At 43.5% G+C, this 25,808-nt stretch overlaps 1 protein-coding gene across 1 annotated transcript in view; it reads left to right on the top strand.

Annotated features, from left to right (window-relative positions):
• Positions 1 to 1,304: 1,304 nt before the first annotated feature.
• Positions 1,305 to 25,808, top strand: part of LOC121607681 (A-kinase anchor protein 13-like) — a 61,629-nt gene continuing 37,125 nt past the window's right edge. The window contains exons 1-5 of the mRNA XM_041938620.1: positions 1,305 to 1,333; positions 3,946 to 4,171; positions 5,765 to 6,572; positions 8,192 to 11,458; positions 16,361 to 16,437. Coding sequence (XP_041794554.1) covers positions 1,305 to 1,333; positions 3,946 to 4,171; positions 5,765 to 6,572; positions 8,192 to 11,458; positions 16,361 to 16,437 — 4,407 coding nt within the window. The remainder of the gene's footprint in view (positions 1,334 to 3,945; positions 4,172 to 5,764; positions 6,573 to 8,191; positions 11,459 to 16,360; positions 16,438 to 25,808) is intronic.

The raw sequence follows: 25,808 nt of genomic DNA, 5'->3' as shown, positions 1-25,808 counted from the left end.
ATAATAAAGAACTTTAAACTTGAGAAGAAAACTCTAGAAAGCACTTTTTAAATGTTGAAGAGCATCTTAAATTTCTTCTAATTGTACAGTACACTAACATGTTATGTAAGTACTATTTAGTAGTTGTCATTCTTCTGCTCTTTGCTCTTCTGGTCTAGTAAGAAAAGTTGGTGCAACTTCGGATGAGTAACTAACATTATGTTAGTGTACTGAAATAATGGCACACCCATGGCAGTGTTGGTGTGGGTGATTGTGTTACAGAGATGTGTCAGTTGGAAGCATACCAGTTTGGGGATGAAGGGGGAACTAACTAAAGTGGGAAAATTGAGGTTAATCGTGCACCATTGTTTCTGGTAAACCCCAGTGACCTTCTTCTAGTCCCACTATCAAGCCAAATGCCATTTGTTCACAGTAAACACAACAAAGTGAAACTGGCAGATCTCCATGTAGTTACGATTAATGGGCATGAAGATGCAGCAGCCAGCAGTTCCCTGCATTTTTATTTCACCTGGGCATGTCAGACCACATCTCAGTGGAACTTATTCCTGCTTACAAGCCTCTGGCCTGCAGAACAAAGCCGATCACCAGGACGGACATGGATGGAGGAGGCCTCCTCTGCACTTCAGGACTGAGGAGTATACATCATCTGTATTGTCCTATGTTCAGTTCTGCACTGATGCTGTCCTCCCTGTTAAGACCATCACAGTGTTTCCCAACCAGAAACCATGGCTGGACAGCATAGTGCGGTCCCTGCTGAAAGCCTGGGATACTGCCTATAGATCTGGAGACAGGCTAGCTTATAGCAAGGCTCGAGCAGAGCTGAAGAAAGAAATTAAGCAGGCCAAGCTCCAGTACAAAGAGAAAATCGAAGATCACTTTAATAGCAACAACCCCCAGAACATGTGGAGAGGCATCAGAACCATGACGGACTACAAGCCTAACACTCAGCTTGCCAGACACGAGCACATCCTGCCTGACGCCTTCAACAGCTTCTTTGCTTCGACACATCAGGCAGCAGAGAAGCTATACACCTAAAGCCCCTCGTCCTGCACCAGCACCAGGTGACATCCACCCTGAGAAGGATCAACACCCGCAGAGCTACAGGACCGGATAAGGTGTCAGGCCAGACTTTGAGAACATGCACTGACCAGCTAGCAGGAGTGTTCCTGGACATTTTCAACCTGTCCCTGCAGCTGTCTATGGTTCCTGAGTGCCTCAAGTCCTCCACCATCATACCGGTACCTAAGAAGACATCCATCACCTGCCTGAATAACTACCGACCTGTTGCTCTGACCCCTGTAATCATGAAGTGCTTTGAGCGTATTCTTCTCAGGTACGTCAGAGGCCTACACAGCCGTCAGTTCGCCTACAGAAGGAATAAGTCCACAGATGATGCTGACTCCATCACCCTGCACACAGCCCTGACCCATCTGCAGCAGACTAACACCTATGTCAGGATGCTATTTACAGCTTTCAACACTGTCATCCCAGACAAGCTGGTGCTGAAGCTACACGCCGTGGGTCTGCCTGCGTCACTGTCCCACTGGATCAGAGACTTTCTCACCAACAAGCCTCAGGTGGTGCACCGTGCGCGCCACAACCCTGTGGTGTGCTCAGCCCAGCCCTCTCTACCCTGTTTCTCACGACTGTGCTGCCATACACCCCACCAACTGAGTCGTGAAGTTTGCGATAACAATGAGACCCACTACAGAGAGGAGATACACCAGCTCACCCAGTGGTGTTCAGCCAACAACCTGGTGCTGAACACAGGGAAGGCCAAGGAGGTCATTCATTGTTGACTTCAGGAGGTCCAGGAAGACGGAGCACGCCCCCCTCCTCATGGACGGAGAAGTGGTGGAGTGTGTGGACAACATCAAGTTCCTGGGCCTCCACATCACATCTGATCTCTCCTGGTCCATGAACACCTCCCGCCTGGTGAAGAAGGCACAACAAAGGCTCTTCTTCCTCAGGAAACTGAAACAGGCTGGACTCTCCTCTCGGTTGCTTGTCAACTTCTACAGGGCCACAGTTGAAAGTATCCTCTGCCTTAGTGTGACAGTGTGGGATGGCAGCTGCACGCCACAGAAGAGGAAACAACTGGCACATATATTATTGCATATATGCATATTTTTACTGTATGTTAGTTTATTTTATTCTATTATCTTTATTTTATTTTATTATCTTTCTCTCTTTATTATCATGTAATAAATGCAGTCTTGAATCTTGAATTTTTTATTTTCATTTGTTTTAGTTTTTTTTTGCCTTTATTACTGAAGCATGAATTACCTATAACAGATATACATTAACGTCTGAAAAGGAAGTGCAGAGACTGGATGGGTACAACAGACCTTGAGAAGGTCACTGTCGATGGCATCTTGCAACCACCTAGTCAGACCAGCTAGACCAAACTCCACTGCAATCGCCCTAGGAAGAGGAAGATAGCCGTGATGAGAACTAAGATAGCCCAGCTTCGACCTAAGGCTGTTTCACAACCCAGCCTACTTCTGGTCACAGGAAAATAGACTGGATGAAATAAGACTAAGGTTAGGACGGCCACAACTGCAGTCCCAGACATGGAGATAACTCTACGTTGTGGACGACACCACCATCATCGGCCTGATTTCAAACAATGATGAGATTTCTTATTAGGAGGAGAGCAATAATTTTGCAGGGTGGTGCACAGAGAACAACTGCAGCTCAACATCAACGAAACGGCATACCGTCTACATCAGTGAGGTTAACTGCTTCTTTCTCCTCTTTACTGCTGAGCAGGTAGTGTACAGTGGGTCAGAGCTACCTGTTGTTGCCAAAGGCAGCGCAATGAGAGCGGTGTGAGTGAACAAAAACAGTAAAGTTGTGGGTGTAAACTTTAAAACCTCTTTTGTGTGTTTAAGAGCCACCAAAGTGTTCTCATGGATCTGAGGCAATTCTTCACTGGCAACAAGTGATCTTTTCTGTTTTAATCAGTTAAGGCTAAGTTGGCAAACGGGACAATCTAGCAGAAGCATTAATGCTGTCACTATGAAGAGAAACCGGTTTACAACACACATTGCTGTCTGAGAGTCAGTGCGTGTGTTTGTCTGTCTGTCTTTGTCAATGTGTGTTTGTATCTGTGTGTGTGTGTGTGTGAACACCTGCACATGCCTCATTGCGGCATGTGTTTGTTTGTGTCGTTTGACAGTTACTTAAGATGGAATAACCTGAGAAAGCACCATGTTATGTAGCAGCTACATCATCATCACCTACTAAATGTGCATTGTGAAGACAAACGCTCGGCATCATGTCGTGCTGTTGAGGGTAGAAGGGCATGCATGTTAGTAACTGAGTCTTTTCTGCACTTTGGTGATGAGCAGCATGAGTCAGGCTCGTGGAGCTGAACTGTGAGAGGCGCTCTGAGAACAATGAGTGTCAGAACAGTGATTGGCAGCTCGGCTGATCCTTGCTCAGGGTGTGGGTGGATTTGGGGAGGGCGTGGCTCCAGAGTCTGGATGAGTGATGTGATATCATCCACCAGACAGGGCTGTGTGGGTGTGTCACATAGGTTGGGTGCTGTGTGCTTGTTGGGATTTGTCGTATTTGTCGGAATTTTTCACAGACCTTTAAGCTATTGCCTTTATTTTCTTTATTTTTGAACCTCAGCAGCTCCTCTTTTTAAGCACTTTAGTTCATAGTCATGCAGTTTGAGGCTCATAGCCAGTGCTAATCGTTTATCTTTTTATTGACTCACAAAGCGGACAGGTAAGAATCTTAGAGATGCATTTCTTTGGAAGTTACTTGTTGACGTGTCTGAATCTCTTTTCTACATGATTGAAAGGAAAAGAAAGTAAACTAAATGGACATGTTTGTGTATGTGTGAAAGAAAGGAAAGACAACAAGGAAGATTTCAAGTGCAGCTTGTTTTGTACATGTTTTCTCAGAGAGTTGTATTTTTCTGTATCATCGCAGGTATGAGGCATCCTCAAATGTCCAAGTGGAACCAAAGGAGCAGGTGCACTTTTACTCGGAGGGCCGAGTGTTTCAGCATCATGCAAACCTCGGTACCTACACCCTAACGTTCCCCGGCCTCCATCGGAGGGAGGGAGAGGCAGAGACACAGAGCGGTGAAGACCGCTGCTTACAGGAGGAGGTGAAGGAGCTGAGGAGACTTATTCATCTTCACAGAGACAAAAAGGCGAGTTTGCTTGCTTTACAGGCTTTTCTTCAGCTCTAAATCTGACCCACCCCCTGCTGAGAACCACAAACACTGTACTCACAGAGAGACATCTGTGTTGTGAGCCCTCACAACGTGTCTTTAAGCGGCTGACAATGAGTGACTGAGAGACCTTACTGCAGAGCTATTACGTGGCTGTCAGGCCTGTGTATTACATGATTTACTACAAGACTTAGTGGCTGTTCGTCATCTTGTTGCACGCTCATTCAAAAGATAGCTGCGATCTCTTCATTCCGAATGTAAAATATTTGAAGAAACCACATTACAGATTCACAAGAGCTCATAAACTTGTGGTGTCACTTTATCCCCAAGAGTGTTGTTGCTTGTGTTGTTTGTTATATCTGTTAGAACCCAAAGCTAGTCTAGAGTAAAGGGGAGCAACACAAAGCTAGATAAAGAATATTAGAAGACAGTTTGTTAAAAGGTAGTTACTAAGATGCAAAAAGAAACAGGTAGCAGTAAGTCACTAATAGTTCAACTGAAATCTAACAGCAGAATCACTTCCTTTCTGACGTTAACCTGACAACTATAGACACAGGAGCTATGGAATGAGAAAATAGATCACTGTACACAAATACAGCCTGTAAGCCTTGCCAGGGGGCTTAGAAGTGCAGCTCCTCACTCTTTCTATACCTCCAGGTAGACCATGATTGGCTGCAGGTCTCCAGACTTAACAGCCAATAGCACAAGAGAGAGGAGGAGGAACTAAAGTTGAGGCCCACAGAACCTGAGGAGCGACAGGACACATATTAACACATCAGTTACACATTCACCTATGGAGGAATGTAACAGCTGCCTTCATTCGTATCAGTCCTAACAGTCAGCTCACCAGCTGCATTGCTGACTTGTTGTACAGGGATTGTAGACACAAATTCACGTCCATAGTTTGACTATATTATCTGAAGTACTGACTGTATGTGGAATCAAATTGAAAGTGAACACAGAAACAGAAACAGGAACTGTTTAGGTAGTTGTTTTGTGAACACCTTTAGCCTTTTGCATACTTATTTCCTGATCCAACTGCATAGACTTATGCTTGACATAGAGGTGAGCAGGAGTCCTGCTGAAGATGCTGTATGTTTAGACTCGTAGTGGATTTGGACACTAGACAGATGCATCATATGTGATATGGCTGTGTTGTGCTTTAAAGACATTCCCCACAGTGACTTATTTACATTCTTTCATTCACTTTGTGATACAGGAAGAAACTCTAACTGTAATATTATAGTGGGCTGGTTACTGTGTGATCACTGCGTTTCACTCACTTTTTAATAAGGAACTGTTGAAATACGCAACAGTCCTCTGTTTGAACCCAGCACGGTTCCCATAGTTAAGTCACATATCAGCTGTAACACAGTCTGTGGTCGGTCTGTTTTACTTTCACTTGGACCACCTTTTCAGATGATCTCAGTTCGGTTGTTTGGGCCGCACCAGAGTTGGATTGATAGCTTTCATACTAGCCTAAACTAACCAATATGTGTTTGTTTAAAAAAAACCCACGTCATTTGTGCGATGAAATTTCTTAATTTATTTGGGTTTTCATTCTTCTTGCAGGGAAACTCAGATTTTGCGAGTACCATTGCACCAACACATGCCTCCCTCTCCATCGATCATGAGCCGGTCAGCACTGCCTGTGGGCTGCAGCCCTGCTCTAACAGCCAACAAGAGAGCAAGCAGGATGCAGGCCTAGCTGTGGTAACCATAGAGAACTTGGGCTCAACAACAAAGGAACAGGGAAGTCCTTCGTCATTGGAGGAGAGAACACAAGGGGAGGACTCTGCTGTTGTCACTCACACATCCTGTACCAGTGGAAGTCTTTGTCAGAGCCAGGAAACTGTAGGAGCACAGAAGGGTACACCAGCTGCCAACTCTCCTGCTGGCCGTAACAGGAAGAACAAAAAGAGAACTACAAAGACCACAACACACGCTTCAAAATCTCCACGAAATAACAGAAGCACCCCTGAGGACGATAGAGGCACTGCATGCAGGCAGACAACAGGAAGTAGAACAGAGGCACATGGAGCTGTTCCGCCCAGAGAACCAGCGGTGGCGTCTGTGATTGGTGACGGGGAAGCTACAAAAACTCTGTGTAGTCTCGGAACAGATGAGACTGCATCACCCATAAAGCCAGCGTCTGCACCTGGCGGCGATGGGCAGTGTGCTGGCACGGGGACAGTTGCCTTGCCTACCACCATCATCGTGGAAAAACAGGAAGGAGAGAAGTGGGAAGTTGACCTGCTGATATGTGAGCGAGTTGTAGAGACAGAATCCGTGACAGAGACAGAGCAGAGAGACACTGAAAGTCTCCCAGCAGAAGAAGCTAAATTTAACTTAGCTGTGGAATCAGCTGCAGAGAGGACAGGTAAGTTTATCACAGTGCTCAATGGCAATGAAAAAAACTTTTTTAGGTTTTGAAATGAAAAGTTGCTTATTTGAAGTTGCAGACCAGATATTCAACCACATAAACCAACTGATGAATATAATTGGAGGCTCTTTTACCTAAATAATAGATATCAATAGATTGACTGGGCAGACAAAAGACAGAGTACAGGAACACAAGAGACACACTGACTTGGTGGTTTTTGGTTGTCTCACTGTTGATTGTTCATTAACTATAACACCAACATACACAAGTGGAACTTGTTTTGCAGTGCGGACACAAAAGAAACACAAGTCACAAGCATATAAGAGGCTGTTTTTTGTCATGTCACTGTTGATACATCAAGTTTTTATCAGTCGTGAAAAATCGCTACGACGATGACTTTAAAGAAAGGCAACCAATGTTAGAATAGGCTTTAGCGTAGCATATCAACACAAATGAGACTCAACAGGTTAGTTATTTAAACCAAAGCAAATGCATACTTCAAGCTGCTTTAATTGTATTGTATTGGCCAACTTGGACCAGTGGAAAGTTTTAAACACATTAAATTATTAATTTGAATGTTATTGTTTGTGCTCGCCTGACAAAGCCCAATATCCACTCTGTTTTAGCTCTGTTTTTGTTCTCTACCAGTTTACAAGAGAAATATTTGGCTCTTTGTCTGCTAAATGCTCCACTGTGTTCACCAGCTTCTCTCTGACTCTGTCTGGTTGATGTTTACTGCAGAGTAGGTCTTGTACAGTAGGTTTGTCAATGCTTTTTCACTGAAAACAGCTACTTGTTGCACCTGAAAATTATGGTCTGAGAGCAGTGAGAGTGAACCAAAAGTCTAAAACTGTGGGCTGTAAAACAAAAAAAAAAAAAACAAACTGAAAAGACACTAACACACTTCATATAGCTGCGGGTAACAGCAGAGTTTGTGATTCTCTGTGGTTTTGTAACTACGAGCGACACCTGTCACATTACACGTAGCTATTTGACCCATTTTAAATAGAAAAATAGTGATTAGTGCAGCTTTAAATTCTTTATTAAAAATGGGTGTTATTTTTAATGTTGGGACACTGTGTGAAACATAAATACGATGTTTACCAACAGTGTTCCTGAGTCCATGCAGTAACATACTTTATACAATCATTTGTTCACAAAGTGGTGAACCTCGCTACATCCTCGCTTGTGAGTGACTGAGTCTTTTCAGAATGCTCCTTTCATACCCAATCATGATACTATCACCTGTTACCAATCAACCTGTTTACCTGTGGAATGATCCAGACAGGTGTTTTTGGAGCGTTCCACAACTTTCCCAGTCTTTTGTAGCTCCTGTCCCAACTTGTTTGAAACGTGTTGCTGCATCAAAATCAGAATATGCAGATATTTGCAAAAATCAATTAAGCTGATAAAGTAAGTAACTAACTAAATATATTGTCTTTGTTCTGTTTTGAAATGAGTATATGTAAAAATACATTAGCAAATGATCACATTCTGTTTCATACTGCATCTCAACTTTTTTTGCAATCAGTGTTTTGATAATAAGAGCCAAGCTGTTATAGAGTAAAAAAAAATGTTTCTTTTGCAGTCCTTAATCTAATCCTCTCCCCTTTCAGTAACTATGGGTCAGGAACAATCACAGGATCCCCAGGAATGCCAGTCAGACCCAGAGGAGCCAAGCCAACCTGTCACCATGGACAAGAGTCCTCAGTCTGGCAGGAGGACCAGCCCCAAGTCCCCGGCCACGGAAAGAAAAGCCCAGAGAGGACTATGGCGGAATGCAGGCTGGATTGGAAACAGAATGGGCTCACCTCCACATGGACCAGAAACAGTAGCAAAAACAGTCTGGTATCAGGATGAAAAACTAGACCAGGGTGTCAGTGAAGACTATAACAGAAAGGAACTGAAGTCCCAGTCAGTTTGGTATGACAGTGGCACAATGGATCAGAAAAAACATGAACAGTTGGAGCAGGGAATGAGAGAGCAGAAAGAATGTGATTTGAGCTCACCCCGTGCTTCTGGTCTTAGTTCTCCACAGCTGTTAGAACAGGCTCTAAGTTCTCATCAACTGTCTGCAGCTCTTAGTCAGCCACATGCTGCTGGAGCGCAGCCAGCACTGTCACATGGGCCTGGTGCACAAAGACGGGAAGTACACAGATCACAGCGAGAGGAGGAAGTAGGGCCAGATTGGAAGGAGGGAGGAGTGGAGGGAGACAGAGAGGAGGTCAGCAACAGAGAGACGTCTTACAGCAGAAAGAGTTCTGAAACAGCAGGCGTCGAAGAGGCAGGAGAAGAGAAGCAAGGGAGCGAAGAGAAGGGAGCAAAGGGAAGAAAAAAGAGGAGGAAGAAGAGGGGGAAAAGAGGAGGCACAGAGGCCAAGTTTAGCTCCAGCTCCAGTGTAGAGTCCCAGAGCCAGATAGAGATACAGACGCAGAGAGAACAAGTGGCGAACCTGAACACGCAGTCAGAGACAGAGTCAGAAGCCAAGGATAAAACAGGAAAGGCAGATGTCCAGACTCCCTGTGCTCCTGAGCCAACCCGGAGAGAGGAAGCTGACAAGGACGCAATGCATCTACCCAGCCAGACAGAGGGCCACACCAGGGACGTTCATGGACCTGACTGTGACGTTACAAACCCGGATCCTAGTTATTCCACTCCTGAGTTAAGTCTGACAGACCCCGGGAGAATGGATCTGGCTGAAGTTACAGCTCCACAGACTTTAGAACCAAAGGAATTATCAGAGGATGAGAACATGAACCTTCATGGACCTGATAACCTCCATTCTTCTGCCACTGCTTCAAATGAACCTGACATCAGAAAGGAAGATACAGGAGAAATTACAACTGTGCAACCAATAGAAAAGGAAGTGCTTGACCCTACAGGGCTGGAATTAAAGGGGCTTGCCAGTCCAGTCCAACAAACAGTGCATGAAGTGGAGTCAAAGGGATCGTCAGAAAAGGAGTATTTGACAGTTGCTGGTGAAGCTGTCGCATGCGGGGACTGGACAGGTTTGGTGGAATCTAATAATCAGAAGGAACTTCCTGTCAAACATTCAGATCCCACAGAATTCACCGCGGACTCGTTTCTTGTGGAATTTCCTGAGCAGAATACACAACACGCACAATCCGTGGACTCGGACAAACCAGTACAGCCTGTGGATCCCATGGGAAGACCCGAAGGATTTATGGAATCCGTGCATCCTACAGAAGCTGTGGGTCTGCCATGTGAAGGTACAGCGGATGTGTCACCACTTCAAAAAGGGGAAGGAAGGGCTGAGACAACTCCGAGGGAATATTTAGAGCATTGTTTGGCCTCGGAGATGCTGAGAGATCAGCAGCACAAGGAGGAAAAGAGAAACGAGTTGTGGATGGGTGAAGGGGAAGCGGGTAAGGAAAGAAGCTGGGAGAGGAGGAGTGAAGAAAACGACAGTGGGACGGTACGCGGTGAGGAGTCTTCTTCTGCAGGGAAAAAGGTGGAGGATGAGGAGCTTCCTTCCTTAGACAGAGAAGAAGAACAGAACTACAATGACGAGTTGATTGCCACAGCGGTAGCAGTTGTAACGGTAGCAATAGCATCAGCCATTTCTAGCATAGAATCAAGCCAGCGGTTAGCAGACAGTCAGTCTGACAGTCAAGAGTGTGCAAGCGAAGAACCAGCAAATGATCGGCCATTAGCACAGGATGCTAGTGTACCAGCTGATACATTAAAGCAGCTGGCAGATGATTCACTCAGCAGTGTTCAGTCCACACAAGTGTCTGCACAGCGTGTGGACCAAGAGAACCGTCAACTGTTAGCAATGACTCAAGCTGATCAGTTCACTTCTAACCAACAGGCTGAAATATCAGAGGAGTTACAGTGTAGCACCGAGACAGAGACGCTAACAGCAGCACAGCTAAATAGCAACCAGCAGACTCACTCTGACTTGTCAGCACTTGCGGACACCCCTAGTTTACCACAACCTGATAAAGAGGAAAGTCAAACAGAAACTATACAAAGCAAACTCCTTCCATTATGTTCATTATCTAAAGAGGAAGACAGCACGCTGCAAGTTGATACGAAACCATTGCCAGAAGCAAATAAAATGATTACAATCGAGGCAGACAGCCACAAGCAGACAGAAATCCAGCTGCAAGAAGTGAGCCAGCTCTCCTGTCCTGTCGTAGACACAGGGCAGCATCCAGAGGCTTCTGACATATTCTGTCCGGATCCTGAGGAGAGTCCTGGACCAGGAGAGCATAGAGACCCCCAGAGTCAGTCTATCTGTGAGCTAGAGAGTGGGATACAAGCAGAGGGAGATGGACAGCAGTTAGATTCACATTTTCAACACAATGAGACAGTTGGCAGTGATGGAATTCACCCTGTAGAATCCATAACTGCTGAGGGCGAGGCAGGAAGGCAGGCACACGAGCAGTGTAAGGCAGAGGAAAGTGAGGGCTGTGAAGACGCGTCAGGCTCAGAGTGTCAGGCTAAAGAGCACGAGAGCGATCCACAGCTGGATGGCCAGGTTAAAACGCCCTGTGAAGGGGAGACTCCTGCTGTGCCGTTTTCTTGCGCTTCAACGCTCCCTGTTACCCACTTTGGCTTAACTCCCGTGGCTGATCCCAGTCCGGAGGGCCCGACTGGCCCTGTGAATGTGGAGACAGGTGAATGCCAGTCACTTCAGCCATTAGCAGACCTGAAGCCTATCCCTGCCATCCCTCTCGGCGCTGACGGCGACACGTTCCAGAGCACATGTCAGGACTCTGAGGATGGTGTGTTTGAGCGGCTGGAGAAAGACTCTGTGGATACAGTGGATGGATGGAAGGAGAGAGAAAGGAATAAGATGAAAAGTGAAGAGGAAGCCAGGAAGGAGATGGTCACCGTTGGGGACACATGCCAGACAGGTAACTGTTTTTAAAACTGCTCTACTCTATACAGCATGTCTTCGTCTGTCTCTAAACACACCACAGTGCTGCCCTTTCAATTAGTACAGTCATTCTATGAGTCATTTCCTGTTCCCTGTCCATCTTTATCTTACACATTTACCTCTTTCTTTACTTGGGCTGAATAATTTAGGGAACATATCTAAAGAAAATTTTCCGACAAATTTGATTATTTGCTTTTATTTAAACTCAAATCCTGTATTGGTGGTTTACTTACATGAGCTAAGTTCATCAAGCTCAGTTCATGTTTTCACATGAAGAGAATCAGATAAAAAGATGTGGCTGCTTGATTTCAGGTCCTGTCAGGCTGCTTCAATAACAGAGCTGATAAAATAAGAAATGTTCAAGTAATGCTAACCAACTTGTTTATTTAACTCACATTCAGAAACATTTTACATTTGTGGTGTTTTAACCAGTCATTACTTATAATAATAATTAGTTCATTCACGATAGAAGCTAAATAATTGTCCACTGTAATAATGGCAAACTGCTGCAGTTATGCTGCTTAGGCCTCACATGACTGACATGAAGAGCTTCAGATTCAAAATGATTAAGTTCAGGTCAAGTCAGTTTTATTCAAAGAGCCCAATATCACAAATCACAATGACATCCAAACATCTGGATGTGGCAGTGACAGCTGAATGAGGAGGGTAACAGGACAGTTGACGGTCCAGCAGAGACATGAAAGATTCTGACTGCTGTTTACCATCTATTAGATGTCTGTCATTCACTCACCAACCGAGTTTGCTGCTATTTATCAGTCAATATATGATGTGATGTGATCACTTCCATTGTTTATCTAAAGAAAGACTGATCACTCCCTCTTTTTGAATGAAACACACCATCCACTCTCTCTTTTCAAACATTAAAGCCATCTTTGGCTTAGCAGAAATAACACACACTCGCTCTGGCATGCCGAGTGTTATACCTTGTAATTCAGCCAACTCACAGAATCAGCGTTAACGGGCCAAAGTTGAACACATTTACTGAGCGGAGTTGTCATATCAGCAGCCACTGCCACAGTTTCGACATTCATGATGTAAGTTAGCTTTTAGTTTTAGATGCTGCTGTTCTGGTATGAAAATGGTACCCTTTCGCAGAATCGCTATTAAAATAGCACCTTAAAATGTTAGTCCATGCGGCTTAGTTTGCTTGCATCAGAGCTCTGTGATTTGTTTCATGTCTGACAGTGAGTGATCCTTTTATTTCACACACCATTTTTAACAGTGGCAGAACCAAGAGAAGCCAAGAGACACAGCAGAATAATGTGTGTGTGTGTGTGTGTCTGTGTGTGTCTGTGTGTGTCTGTGTGTGTCTGTGTGTCTGTGTGTGTGTGTGTGTGTGTGTGTGTGTGTGATAGAGAGAGAGAGAGAGAGAGTGTGTGTGTGAGAGTGTGAAACAGAGAGTTGTTGATCCGGCTCCTCTGTTTGTATGGGGCACAGTTTCCAAGCAACCTAATGATGTCATCAAGACTTTACAGTGGACAGTGAAAATAGATGTGGGCTGAGAAATGGTGTGTGTGTGTGTGCGTGTGTGTGTGTGTGTGTGTGTGTGTGCGTGTGTGTGCGTGTGTGTGCGTGTGTGTGTGTGTGTGTGTGTGCGTGTGTGTGTGTGTGTGTGTGTGTGTGTGTGTGTGTGTGTGTGTGTGTGTGTGTGTGTCATTAATGGCAGGACAGTGATGCAGAGCCACATCATCGTCCTGTAATAGTTGTGACTCAGTCACTGACCTGCTGTGTGTGTTTGCAGCAGCGTCTGTGCTGCAGCGATTCGGTGGTTAACACTGTTGTCTCTTGGAAACGGTGTCCTGTGGTAGAGTCGAGAGCGGGCCTGTGTTCATAGCTAGTAGTGATGACATTTGTCATTTTTATTGAGGCACAAGGTACACAGCTTGTCATCCCCTCACTGCCACAGGAACACTGCAAAATCCAGACTTCAGTCAGAACAGGAAGTGATGCGGTGCAGGTAGACCACATACACAGGAGCCTTCTGTTTCAGGAATAATTCCATAAAATCACAACTTGTCACCTGTTGTCAGCCTGGTGCAGACCAATCAACCAGACGTAGACCCTTGAGAGGAGGTGGTCTCGGACTCTGGAGTGTTTCATTCATGTTGGAAATGTGATTCCTCGATATTATCCAACTACAAGGTGTAATGTGCAAGTTAAAGCGTAGCCAGGTGTGCTTTGCATAGTAGGATGCGGATGAACAAATTTAGTAGTTGCTAGCAGCTGAATCAAGGTTGGACCTGGACTAGTGCAAAGTAATATGTTGTATTTGGCCAGCAGACCTCCGTCAGGGCCTTCTTCCTGTGTTAACGTTCTTGTTCCGTGAACGTTGTCACATGGCTTGCACGTTACGTGTTTGGGCTTGCTTGGATTTTTCTGTTTTAAAATAAACTGAACCAAGGGGAAAATTCACCATGTTCACCAACTCATCAGCTGACTTGGAAATGAACTAAGTGACAAGTAAATGAACGTTGTTTTTCTGTTGCGTTCATTGTCTCATTGTTTGTGTTTCTTGATCCATCAGACGTCATTATTGTGATTTCACTGTCCTCAGATCTCAGCAGTTAACTTGGTAAGAGCAGTGTTATAACGGATAAAACAGATGACCAAGACTACGAAAGTAACTCCTAGATGGGCCTTTTCCTGTGCAGACATGTTGATACGTCACACACCTTCCATTTAGCTGCTTCAGTTTCAGATTCAAGTCCAAATGTCAGCTGGGACGAACAGCCATCAGAATAAACTAGAATTATCCTTTGACCTTGTGAATGCAGTGGCAGTAGCAGTGATGAGTCACTATCAGTATAGGTAGAGAAGAATCATCTCAGTCTTTCTTTGAAGAGTTCGTTCCCCCTGATGGCATTATTTCCATCTGTCCACACTGACTGAAGTAAAGGAGGAAAGGCTGGACCTGCCCAAACATAGTCGGGATGCTCTGGGACATTCCTGTAGACAAGGCTGATGAGAATTCCTGTCGACGTGGTTAAGCAGCTTTAAAAAGTGTTTGTATACACTTGTTTAACTTTGAACCTGTCCAGCCTTTCAACGTGCCCACAAAGCCACTAACGTGGCTCACACAGAATCAGAGTTATCACACCAAACCACTCTCACAGTGAAGGTGGAAAGTTCTCTTTGCATGTTATCAGAGCAGGTCTTGTAAGGCCGGCATTACATCATAGACCAACAGAAATGGAGAGAATCCTCTTGAAATGGTTGGATCAGGGAGCAGCTTTCCATTTCAGCCCCTAACTTAACCAGAAACATCACTGACTCATCTGATCCAACTGACTCACCCTGAGAGGAGGAAGTGCAGCCTTGTGTCACCTGGCATTTAATAAGCAAGTTGTCACTCGGATTCTGATCTCTTTTTCCATGAAGCCAGGGACACTGTGACACATATTTAGGTTGCTGGGCCGATGATGCTGAAGGTTTGGGAGTTTGATGATCCCGATCAGGATAGCACACATCATGTAGCAGAGGAAATGAAAATAATAGGAAAACTGGCCATAACTGGCAAGAAGTGTGATCCAGCATGGTGTAGTTATAATCCCATTGATCAAATTTTAGGTCAGAGCCACAGCTCACAGAAAGTTGATGTTGTTCTTCTTTAGTGTGTATTTACCCGACTTGTTCACTATGTCCTCTTTTCTGACTGTCAGGAGCAAGAAGTAGTGTGTATGCATGTATGAGAGCAGAAACAATCGGTATCTGTTGGGTGTTTAGTCTCGGTTTCAGTAATCTTAATGCCTGTTTGATGCTTTCGGGGCTCCACCACCACTGTAGCTGCTTTTATTCTTCATTAATATTAAAGCTTGAGCGCAGACCTGGTGCTTTTAGGTGTTTTCTTGATGTGGAGCAACATGACTAAAAGTAAAAGTTGTGACTGATGTGGAGGGATCTCACATATCACACTGATTCATTGCATATTTAACATAAACATACATTAACATACATTTAAATGAGTGTATAAACCAGTGTGTGAGTCAGTCTGGGCCAGTCATACCACTTTCTTGTCACATTTGGACTTTGGTACAGTATAATTGCGTTTTGTGTGGGTTTATGTGTATTATTAGATGGTAATTATTCAGTCATGTGACAGATCCATAAAACTAGCATGTTGTTGATTGAAGTGATTTGATTATGGGATTATCAAACCCCACAGAGCACGACTGTGAACAGGACAAGGGGGAAATGAGAGTGAAATATAGGTTAGAGCATATGTCTATTTACTCATGAATGACGGCTGACAGGCACATGAATGTCCTGAGTCCACCCACACAAATCAGTATCAGGGTCAGTCACGGGTTGATAGAAAGTTGATAGAAAGTCAAAATAGCATTTTTAGATTCAGTCTTAGTCCCGAGATCAAAAGTCTCGACATCATCTGTCAAATCTGAGAAGACTTTTTCAAACCTCTTCGTGGTCAAAGAGAACCATGAACATTTTAGTCTCTGTTTCAGTATCGATAAGTAAACAAGAACTTTTATGTATTATAGTCTTAACTTAGGAACTGTCTGATCCATGAACACAACACTGTTTAAAAAAAGTAGTCCTCATCTGAAACGCTTAACATGACTCAGAATACTTGAAAATATCTTTGTAGTGTTCTTTCAGCTATTTTCTAACTCTCTCTCTCTCTCTCTCTCTCTCTCTCTCTCTCATTGTGGAAGTATTGACCCATTTTCACTTAACCAAGCACAACCTGTTTCGTGTACCTCGGTCCATTCTCATCTCGCCGTGTTTGATATATCAGTACAGTTAGCTCACAGATGCACTGTGTCATACTTGGCGTGACTGAAATGAACACTAACTCAATGATGTCCTGTGATGATGAGCTAATGTTGTCTGTTTTCTGCAGAAGCAGAAACATTTCCAGCAGCAGAAGAAGAGACTCAACAGACCTGGAGAGACTCAGACAGCACACACGTTCTGAAGGTGAGTCTATGCTCTGAACGCTGAATAGTAGAGACAGAATGAATAAAACTGATCAAGATGTTTTCAGGTACTGGGAGGAATGGGTCGTAATCAGTGGGGTAAAGGAGACGCATTCATATGCAGTCTGAAACACAAAGCCAGTCTAAGATCATATGAACAGACTGGATGGATCCAGAGTGGAACTACAGCTGATGCATCTGCATTAACAGCACGCACGCACGCACACACACACACACACACACACACACACACACACACACACACACACTTATACACACCTCAAAGTCATTCATGGTGTTTCACTCAGTTGTTCACACCAAATGTAACAGAAGCACTATGGAAGATTAAAGAGTTAACTGATTTACCCCTCAGTTGTTTTTCGGAAAAGTGAGCTTTTGGCACAATCAAGATGTCATTCACAGAGCAGACAAGGCCGGTAACAAACCAGGCAGCAGTGCAAACAAATCAGAGCGATCACAAGCTGTGAATCGACGTGCAGATGACTGATAGGACTCCAGTCAAGAGCACAAGCTGAATGCCAGACTCACAGGTTCCATGATTCTGGCCGCACACTCTTTCCTTCACATGATATGAACGATGAGTTAGCTGTACTCACATCCTCACTGTTTTGAGGTTAGACTAAGTTAGACCAGACCAGGTCAGACCAGACGAGGCCAAGGTCACCTCTGATGCCATATAAATTCTTTTTCAATGTTTCCTAATGACGCATTAGTTGGTCTCCTGGAGCAGCAGGTCACAGTAGGAGATATGGGAACCTTAAGGCCTGGACCTTACTGTGTTTGTGTGTGTGTGTGCACGCCTGTGTGTGTGTGTGTGTGTGTGTGTAGGGTGACATGATTACCTCAGCATGTCTTGTTTTGGTAGCGCTGCATGATGTAATGTCGAAGACAGAGAGGGAAGGAAGGCACAGGGAGGGATGAATACACAGGAAACTGCAGTATAGATGACAGACGCAAAGTAAGAAACTACTTTATTCTCAGATGATCTTCCCTAAAACGCTTTGGTAAATGTTACAGAACCACAGCAAAGTGCAAGTAACACAGTTAAGTTTCCAAAGTAGCCCAACCAATAAAGAACAAGAGACATTTACACAGTTAGAAATTAAGTAATTACACGAAAGAGAGCACAAAAACTACTAACTGCAGCGTAGATAAGACAGTGTCAAATAAATAATCTCATGTTTAAAGACTTGAAACATTTCAAGGCATGTGTTTGATTCAGAAGTTTAATTCACTTGTAGATTGGATGTATTTAAGGTGGAAATATTTTGTGTCTGCCAATCATTAGAAGCCTTATAGCTTTGATAACTTTGATTTAAGGATACATGGAATATATATATATATATATATATATATATATATATATATATATATATATATATATATATATATATATATAGTTCAGGCCAAAAGTTTGGACACACCTTCTCATTCAATGCCTTTTGATTTCTTGAAGCTCTACCTCTTGAAGCTCATCCAGAGAATGCCAAGAGTGTGCAAAGCAGTAATCAGAGCAAAGGGTGGCTATTTTGAAGAAACTACAATATAAAACATGTTTTCAGTTATTTCACCTTTTTTTGTTAAGTACATAACTCCACATGTGTTCATTCATAGTTTTGATGCCTTCAGTGAGAATCTACAATGTAAAAGAAAAGGCATTGAATGAGAAGGATTGTCCAAACTTTTGGTCTGTACTGTATATATAATTCTTTTTTTTTTTTTTTTTTTTGGCAAGGCACCATCGTATAAACAGGATAATGCCCTTTGAGGTGTCCATAATCAGAAATGATTGGACAACGGGACAGACAGAACTGTCCTCAGCCATGTGTTGGACGGTTGCCTCTGCAGAGTATAAAGAAGTACAGGCTTTAGCTCTTACTTGTTAGCTAAATTCCAAAAACTGGCAAGGGTCAAACCCAGGAGATCAGTCAAAAAAGGCAAGTTTTATGCGGAGAGGGGGCAGGCGAGGAATCATCAGTCTGGGAAACAGACAGGGGTCCAGGCAGACAGAATCAGGCAGACAGAATAAACAAAGCAGGAAAGCTGGGGCGGAGGCAACCTAGACAAATTGGAGGAGTACTCGTGGAAATAAACCCGTATATATACAACTGGGCTGATTAGGGAAATGGGAAGCAGGTGAGCAAGTAGGCAGGAAGGTCAGGTGGTGGAAACGGCAGGGAAAAGGTTTACTGCGGGACAGGAAGAGTGGCTGGATCTGGAATGACATGGAGTTAGTATAGGAGGGAAACAGAGCAAGTAACACACCAAAACAATCCGGAGCCACAATATCCAATATATATGCTGAACCAGGATCAGAGTGTGTGGAGCACAGTGAGAACAAAATGACCCCAGTAACAGTGCTGGAACACAGGAAGATAAATGAGACTTATGAATCTGTTTCCACAGTACAGGCTGGGACACATGTACCTCATGTAACTGCAGTCACATGATCAGCACTCCACCAATCAAATGAATCACGGGTTCAACTCTGAGTGCACATGCAGAGGTGTGAGTGTCTGTTTTTTGCTGCCTCCTTGTGGTTGGAGCAGGTATAACTACTTCCAGATGTCTCTCTCTCTCTCTCTCTCTGTCTCTCGCTCTCTCTCTCTCTCTCTGTCTCTCTCTCTCTGTCTTTCTGCGTCACAGCTGGATGGCGTACAGCTGTTACCATGGTTATTGCTGTGTTTGTGTGCTGCTGACTGGATACAGATGAAGCTGATTGTTTCCACTTATTGGATGTAAGTTAGCGCACTGTTCCAGCTAGTGAATAACAGCCTTTTACACTTAGATTTGACAAAGAATGGCTTAACGGAGAGCATTTTAGAGATTGTAACAAGTTCAAAAGTGTAGAGTAGTAAAATAGAAATTCAAATTTGCTGCAGCAGTCAGCAGGTAAAGTAACAGCAGCAGTAGTTTACTGCTGTTCTCTCGTCTTTGTCTTTCTGTTTGTCAGCCACACAAAGATCACTCTGCTCAACAGGGCAGAGACCTGTTGCACTGGAGCAGCGTGACGCACAGCTCTCTTCTACAGACCTGGAATCAGTGTAACTTCTCTGATGTTTACTGAGAAATCACAGTCACATAGCTTTCCCTTAGTCAGCTTAGAAGTGGTTTAAAATGATTTATGTCTCTGTAGATCTGCCTACATTTAGAGCTTTTCACAGTGGTTGCTGTTTGCTCGTCCATGGTTACATGGGTGTGACAGTGCAGCAGCAAGTGTAGCAGAACTTTTCATGTTCCAAGATGTAAACAGACAAACTGGAAGCAGGGCTCAGGTTTTTAGCCCATAGCTAGACTCGAATGACACATCCTGTTTGCAACACCCAATGCATGATGGGAGTTGTAGTGCAAAAGCTCTAAAATATTCAGCCCAAATAGAAATAAGAAGAGCGCAGAGGTAGAAAACAGCAGAACAGTTCTTTGTTTATATGAAAATAAGCTTTTTCTTCACGTTTCTGATGTTAAGTAATGTGAAGGGAAGAGGAAATGATCCAGCACAGATGAATTGACGTTGCTTTGGTTGTGCATATGGGTGTAACAGAGTATAAATGAAGCATATGTAATTAACATACCTCTGTTAGAAGAACATCATAAATGCCTCCATGCATGTGTGGTGGCTGTTTCTTCTCTTTTTTCAGCTAAACAGTAGCAGAGTAACTCCTCATCTCATCCAGCTGCAGACTCCTTCACTTCTCTTTGTCTGTAGCAGATAAAAAGTCTCTCTCTGTCTCTGAGTGCACAGCTCCATTGTTCCTGTCCTGTGAGGGAGCAGCAGAGAGGTGGCAAATGGATGAGAGGGAGTTTGTTTCAAAGCGAAGGACAGATGTGATGGGTCCTGTGTGTGTGTGTGTGTGTGTGTGTGTGTGTGTGTGTGTGTGTGTGTGTGTGGGAAAGAGAGAGAGACTGAAGGAAAAAGGAAGAGAGAGTGGGAAGGAGGGATGGAGGGAGGGGCCGCTGTTATGAACAGATGTGGGCAGAGAGGCTCATTTTCCAACCCAAAGTGCATCGAGAAGGAACACCAGATTCGTAGATTTCACTGGATTACACACCAGGCTGTGGACATGCAGGACTTCATTTTGCTTTAATATAACAAACAACGCTTGAGTTTTCACCTTGGTTTGATTTGAAATCTGTGACAGTGAATTTAAGTGTTGTTGCAGCACGTTTTTCTCTTCTTGTAGCTAATTAGTGGTTCAAGAATGTTTAGTTTCAGTTGATAAGTGGAGTTTTTTTTTTTTTCCTTTTCTTTTGATGGCAAGAAAATCAGCAGCCTGCCGCGCTGGAAACTGCCAGTTGGATCCCTTTTTTTCCCCCTGGGTACTCCACCCTCAGCCGTTCACGTTATTTGTTTTTCTGACTGCGTTGCAGTGAAGAGAGGAAGGAGAGACGGTAGAGAGAGGTGTGATCGTTGAGGATTTTTTTTTACAGAATGGTTGATTCACAGCGTGTGCATTAACACAACGCTCCTCAGCTGCAGACAGGAGGAAATTGCTAGCATGTATGAGAGACACAGGCGGAGGTACAGCTTCTGTGCCAAAGGAGAGAGGACTGTGGATGTGGTGTTGATTAAGGTAGGAGGATGTTTGTGTGTGTGTCCGTGTATGTGTGTGTATATATGCAAACTATTGATAAAATATTGATGACTAAATATTTATCCTACCCATATTTTATTCCCAAGAAGTCGTTTTATCTGCAGATTCACGGGTCAGATTTGATGTTGATGTCTTGCAAGACGCCAGTATATTTTAAATTTCTGTACTCTGTAACAAATATGGAGGCTTCCATGAAACCATCTGGACCCTTGATTCAGTTTTCAATCCCTTTGTGTTCAGGCTTTTAGCAGAGTCCGCTCCATGCCCCGGCCAGACTTGTCATATATTGTTATTTTCAGTAAGTTAGGCTTCTCAGAAATGTCAGTCAATATGTCAGTGGCAGTGTACTGTAGATGTTGTAGAGCAGTTTTAATGAGGACGGAGTAAAATGAAACGTGAAGAAGTTCGCTCACACCACAGATGTCTGTCTTTGAATGATAGAGGAGAGTGTTGGTGGGACGTTCTGAGCCGCAAAACAAACACAAAAAACTTCTTATGGCGGATTTTGTCACTCCTGACATTTCTGAGTTTTGGAACTACAGTTTCGGGTGATGCAAACAGGAAGTACAATGTTGCCATGGAGACGGTGTGCGCTTTCCATTTGGCTAACGTGGCTCCTCACTTTCCTCACCCGTGTCTCTTCCCCTCGACTCAGATTCTCAGAACGAATGAGAGGGATGTGAGGGGATCTATTTACCAAACAGGAGACCCTCGTCCCGAAGCAGTGGCAGCTACTCATGACGCAGCATCTCAGCTGTCAACTATGTCAGAATTCATAGTTGAAAAGTTAAACGCCTGCTGGATGGCTGCTGCTCCTAGACTGATTATAGACCTGCTGCAGAGTTAGGGTGTCACAGAACGTGACACAAATACATCCGAAATGTGTTTATTTCTAAAAGATCAGACTGGACAGGCAGCAATAAAAACTGCTGTAAATGGTCTACATGATATCTAAACAGTAAATAGTTAATGAAAGGCTGCAGGTGCTGTAGGTCTGTTAAGTCCTGTTTTGTAATATGAATATTAGAGTGATGCTGTGTTTGATGTCTGTGTGATCAGATTTGAATGAGATGAGTTTGAGAAGAAGGGGTTTCAGGTTCAGGGTGGCATGTTATTTATCGCACTGGAGAAACAGATTGCTTGAGTCATTGATTTAAAACTGACAGTTAATGTCTTTTCCCGCTCAAACAAGCTATTTATACTGATCTGTTGTTTCTGCAGAGTTAGCAGAAATTGTGTGAATTACTGGCGGTCCTCATTAGTTGATTCATATGACATTTACTTTCTGGAGCAAGTCGGACAGAGATGATACTGAGATGATGTACAGTAACAGCCTGAGAGATGCTGATCAGTCAGAGATGTATAGATGGAGATATGCTGATGGAGGTTTACAGACAGACACACACAGGAGGACACACCCGGTGCAGCAGTGTGGAGTTGGTGCTGTGGTGGTGTTCTCTTCCCACGCTGCTCCCATCCTCTCTTCATGTGGACGATGTCATCATGCTGTTTGTTCCTGCTCTCTGAACTCTGTGGCCCACATGTCATTGAGGTCTCTTATGTCTGACTGGAGATGTGAGGGTTTGGACGGCGTCTCATTGGACGTGTCCCGACTGAGGCACCACCTTTACGGACCTGAACTGAGAAAAGCTCCTGACTCATGTTTTTGGCTTTTAGTTCAGCTGCAGATTTACATGGTTTGTTCAAGTGAGGTTCGTTTTACAGAAGTCAGTTTTATTTATACAGTCATTATGAACCAAATTATTAATGCCTTATTCTGTTGGTTAGTGTTATTTGTACTTCATGTACAACAACTTCCATGCTTACAATCATTAAGCAGTAATTGGGAGGTTATTGAGGGAGAAGTGTAAGTTTTAGAAAGTTAATGCGGAATAAGGCCGAAATAAGTGTAATTACTAATAAAGAGTCAATAAGCAAATTAATATGCATGCTAATAAGCAACTAGTTAGTGGTGAATATGTGTACTTTAGTATGAAGTGTTACCCTCCCTCGTGCGAGTGTGGCTGTGATGCTTTGACAGTCAGCAATGCTGGATGCTGCCTTTAAGTGCTTTCTTTTGATTGGATAACTTCTCACAAACTTACAGCTGTCTCTCACATCTCCATCACACTGGCTTGTGATGTTTGACCAGTGACCATACCGGTTGTTACACTTTTCTTATCCAAGCTCACTCACATGTCTGTAATGAGTCAGTCAGTGAGAGAGCTGATGTGATGCTGGATCTCCTCTGTAAATCAGCGCTGCCCTCCTTTACATGTCTTCGGTTCTGTCAGGTCCTGATGTGCCTGGCTGGATTTGAAGCTCCCAGCCTAAAAGATTACTGTACAGCTCCAAGTCCAGACATGACCTCTGTGTACCTCACAGCCATGTGTGTCATGTCAAAGATCCACTAAGTATCAGCCAGGAAACACCCTGCATATTTCAGCTGGGTCGCATACTGTATGTATTAGGGGTATAACCGCATTCAAATGTATTATTCAGATATTCATAAGTGATGTGCTCTGACCAGATTATTGCAGTAATGTTCACCCTCTACCACAACCACCATCACCACAGTTGTGTCCATCAGGATAGACTCCTTAAACTTCATCAGATCTTCTCTCATAATCATCAGATTCAGGCTCTTTCTTCAGTATCAGAAGTAATCCAGGTGTTTGTTGTCTGTGTCCATAGTTACAGTGTGAATAGAGACTGCTTGTAGCCAAAGAAGCGGGAGTTTTCATGATACAGATGACAGTCAAACACGCTCATGTTATATTGTGATGTATTCAGGTCCATGATTAAAACACTGTGTATAGATGTGTGAGGAGTATAAATGACAGTTTAATGCAAAAAAAATGAAGCATATAGGACAATTTTTAACAATAAACTAGGGTTTTTTTTACAGTGTGACCAGCTTGGTGTCAACAGAGGCCGTGTAGTCTTAATACCAATGATTACTTTGTTATTTGCTGTTTAATATTCAGTACAAGCTGTATGAGAGTAGCTGTTGTTTTATGGTATAAGTTTGCAAAGAATGATTTAAATATAAACACATTTGGTTTGCACTGGCAGTATATCACCACTTTTGCCAAATTGCATGTGGTGAAATCTGAATAAAGATGGTTCTCCATGGCTTTCCATGAATGAGCATATGGGGGATTTAAAAAGAGAGTTTCTTCACGCAGATGTCCAGCATGTGCAGATCGGGTGCAGATTGATAAATCTGCCTGCTGTCCCCTGCGTGCTGGAGAGTCGCTCTTTTGTGCAGATCTCTCGTTTCTACAGGATGTTCATTATAGACAGAGCAGGCGTCATGGAGCCATTACAATGGATCCATTGAGACAAGTGGATGAGGGGACAAAGGAGTCATTGGCGTCAGTGATGAACAATCACAGAACTAAATATGAGGTTGCTCTGATGGCTCAGCCTACAGGAGTTACACAACAGACCAGTGGGGTGACTTTAAAATCCATTGCTTCAGACATATATATGCAGATATATATATCAGTCTTTTTCTAATTAACCTGTAAGCACTCCCAGTTATACTTCATCATCAGAGCCAGATGACAGGTCTTGTGTGTTTTCTTGTAGTTTTCCCACAGCCATCATCTGCACTGTAGTCCTTCTCTTGTTTTGGATTGGTTAGTTTGGAATGTCCCTTAAGAACGAGAGCTATTACGCGATGGCATCTGTGACAGTAACTCCAGATGAAACAGGATGCTGTTAGTGTGCACATGATTACTTGTGTATATGATCAGAAGCGAAGTTGCAGCTGAAAAGATAAACTTCACATCAGAAACACTGACACTAACCTAAATATGATCAATCACTGATCAACCCAACTTCTAGAATAATGTTCCTTCAGCCACAACAGTCTGGATTTAGACCTGCTCGCAGTACAGTTGTTGTGTGTGACATTGGTAACTCAACATGGTTCTACACCCTTTGTAGAAATCAAGCTGTGCCACAAGGATCAATTTTGGGCCCGCTGCTATTTACTCTCTAAATATTTTTTTTCCACTAAACACGCCACTGTCCATTTTTATGCTGATGAAACCATCTTGTAGGCCATCAACCCAGCCAGACCCACTCCACCTTACAGTCTGAGTCTGACCTCTTGAACAAATAAAGCTCAACTCAAACCTAACAGTATATAACAGTACATTATTAACTGTAAACAATGTGAAATACACACAAAAAGCATGCATAGGCTGTTTCCCACATGCATACAATATTTATGAGCTCTATGAGTTTTTCATATTTACTTTCCAGCCATTATTTCCTCATATTAATGTTTTTTTGTTTTGCCATATATTGTGAAGCACTTTATAAAGTCTGTTTCCATATGAGCTCTATAAATAAATCATTGATCATCCTTCTGACATTTAACAATGATGACTGAGATACTGCTGTTAGCACCAGGATGATGGTTTGCAGGTACATGTGATGGCATGGGCGCTATAAATAGTCACAGCTGTGCATAGCGACTGCTGTTCTAGTGCTGTTGGAGAACCTCACAGCCACTGAAATGGCAGTTCTTTCTTCTCATTGACATCTCTAATGAGTATCAATAAGCAAACAGATCTTAAAGGGCATTTCTGCGTCCGTTCATGGCAAACTGTGGAAATGAGGCTTGTGCATGTGCATCCAGTTACGCAATGATTTAAATTTCTAAAGCAGAACCATGTGTACATGGAGATTTATAAATCTGACAAAAGGAATGCGTATGCATATTTCTGTCTTTGTGCGTATACAT

The sequence above is a fragment of the Chelmon rostratus genome, chromosome 6 (assembly GCF_017976325.1).
Source record: "Chelmon rostratus isolate fCheRos1 chromosome 6, fCheRos1.pri, whole genome shotgun sequence".
Taxonomy (NCBI): Eukaryota; Metazoa; Chordata; class Actinopteri; order Chaetodontiformes; family Chaetodontidae; genus Chelmon; species Chelmon rostratus.
Note: the sequence above shows the minus strand (reverse complement) of the source record. Positions and strands in the feature narration are given on the sequence as shown.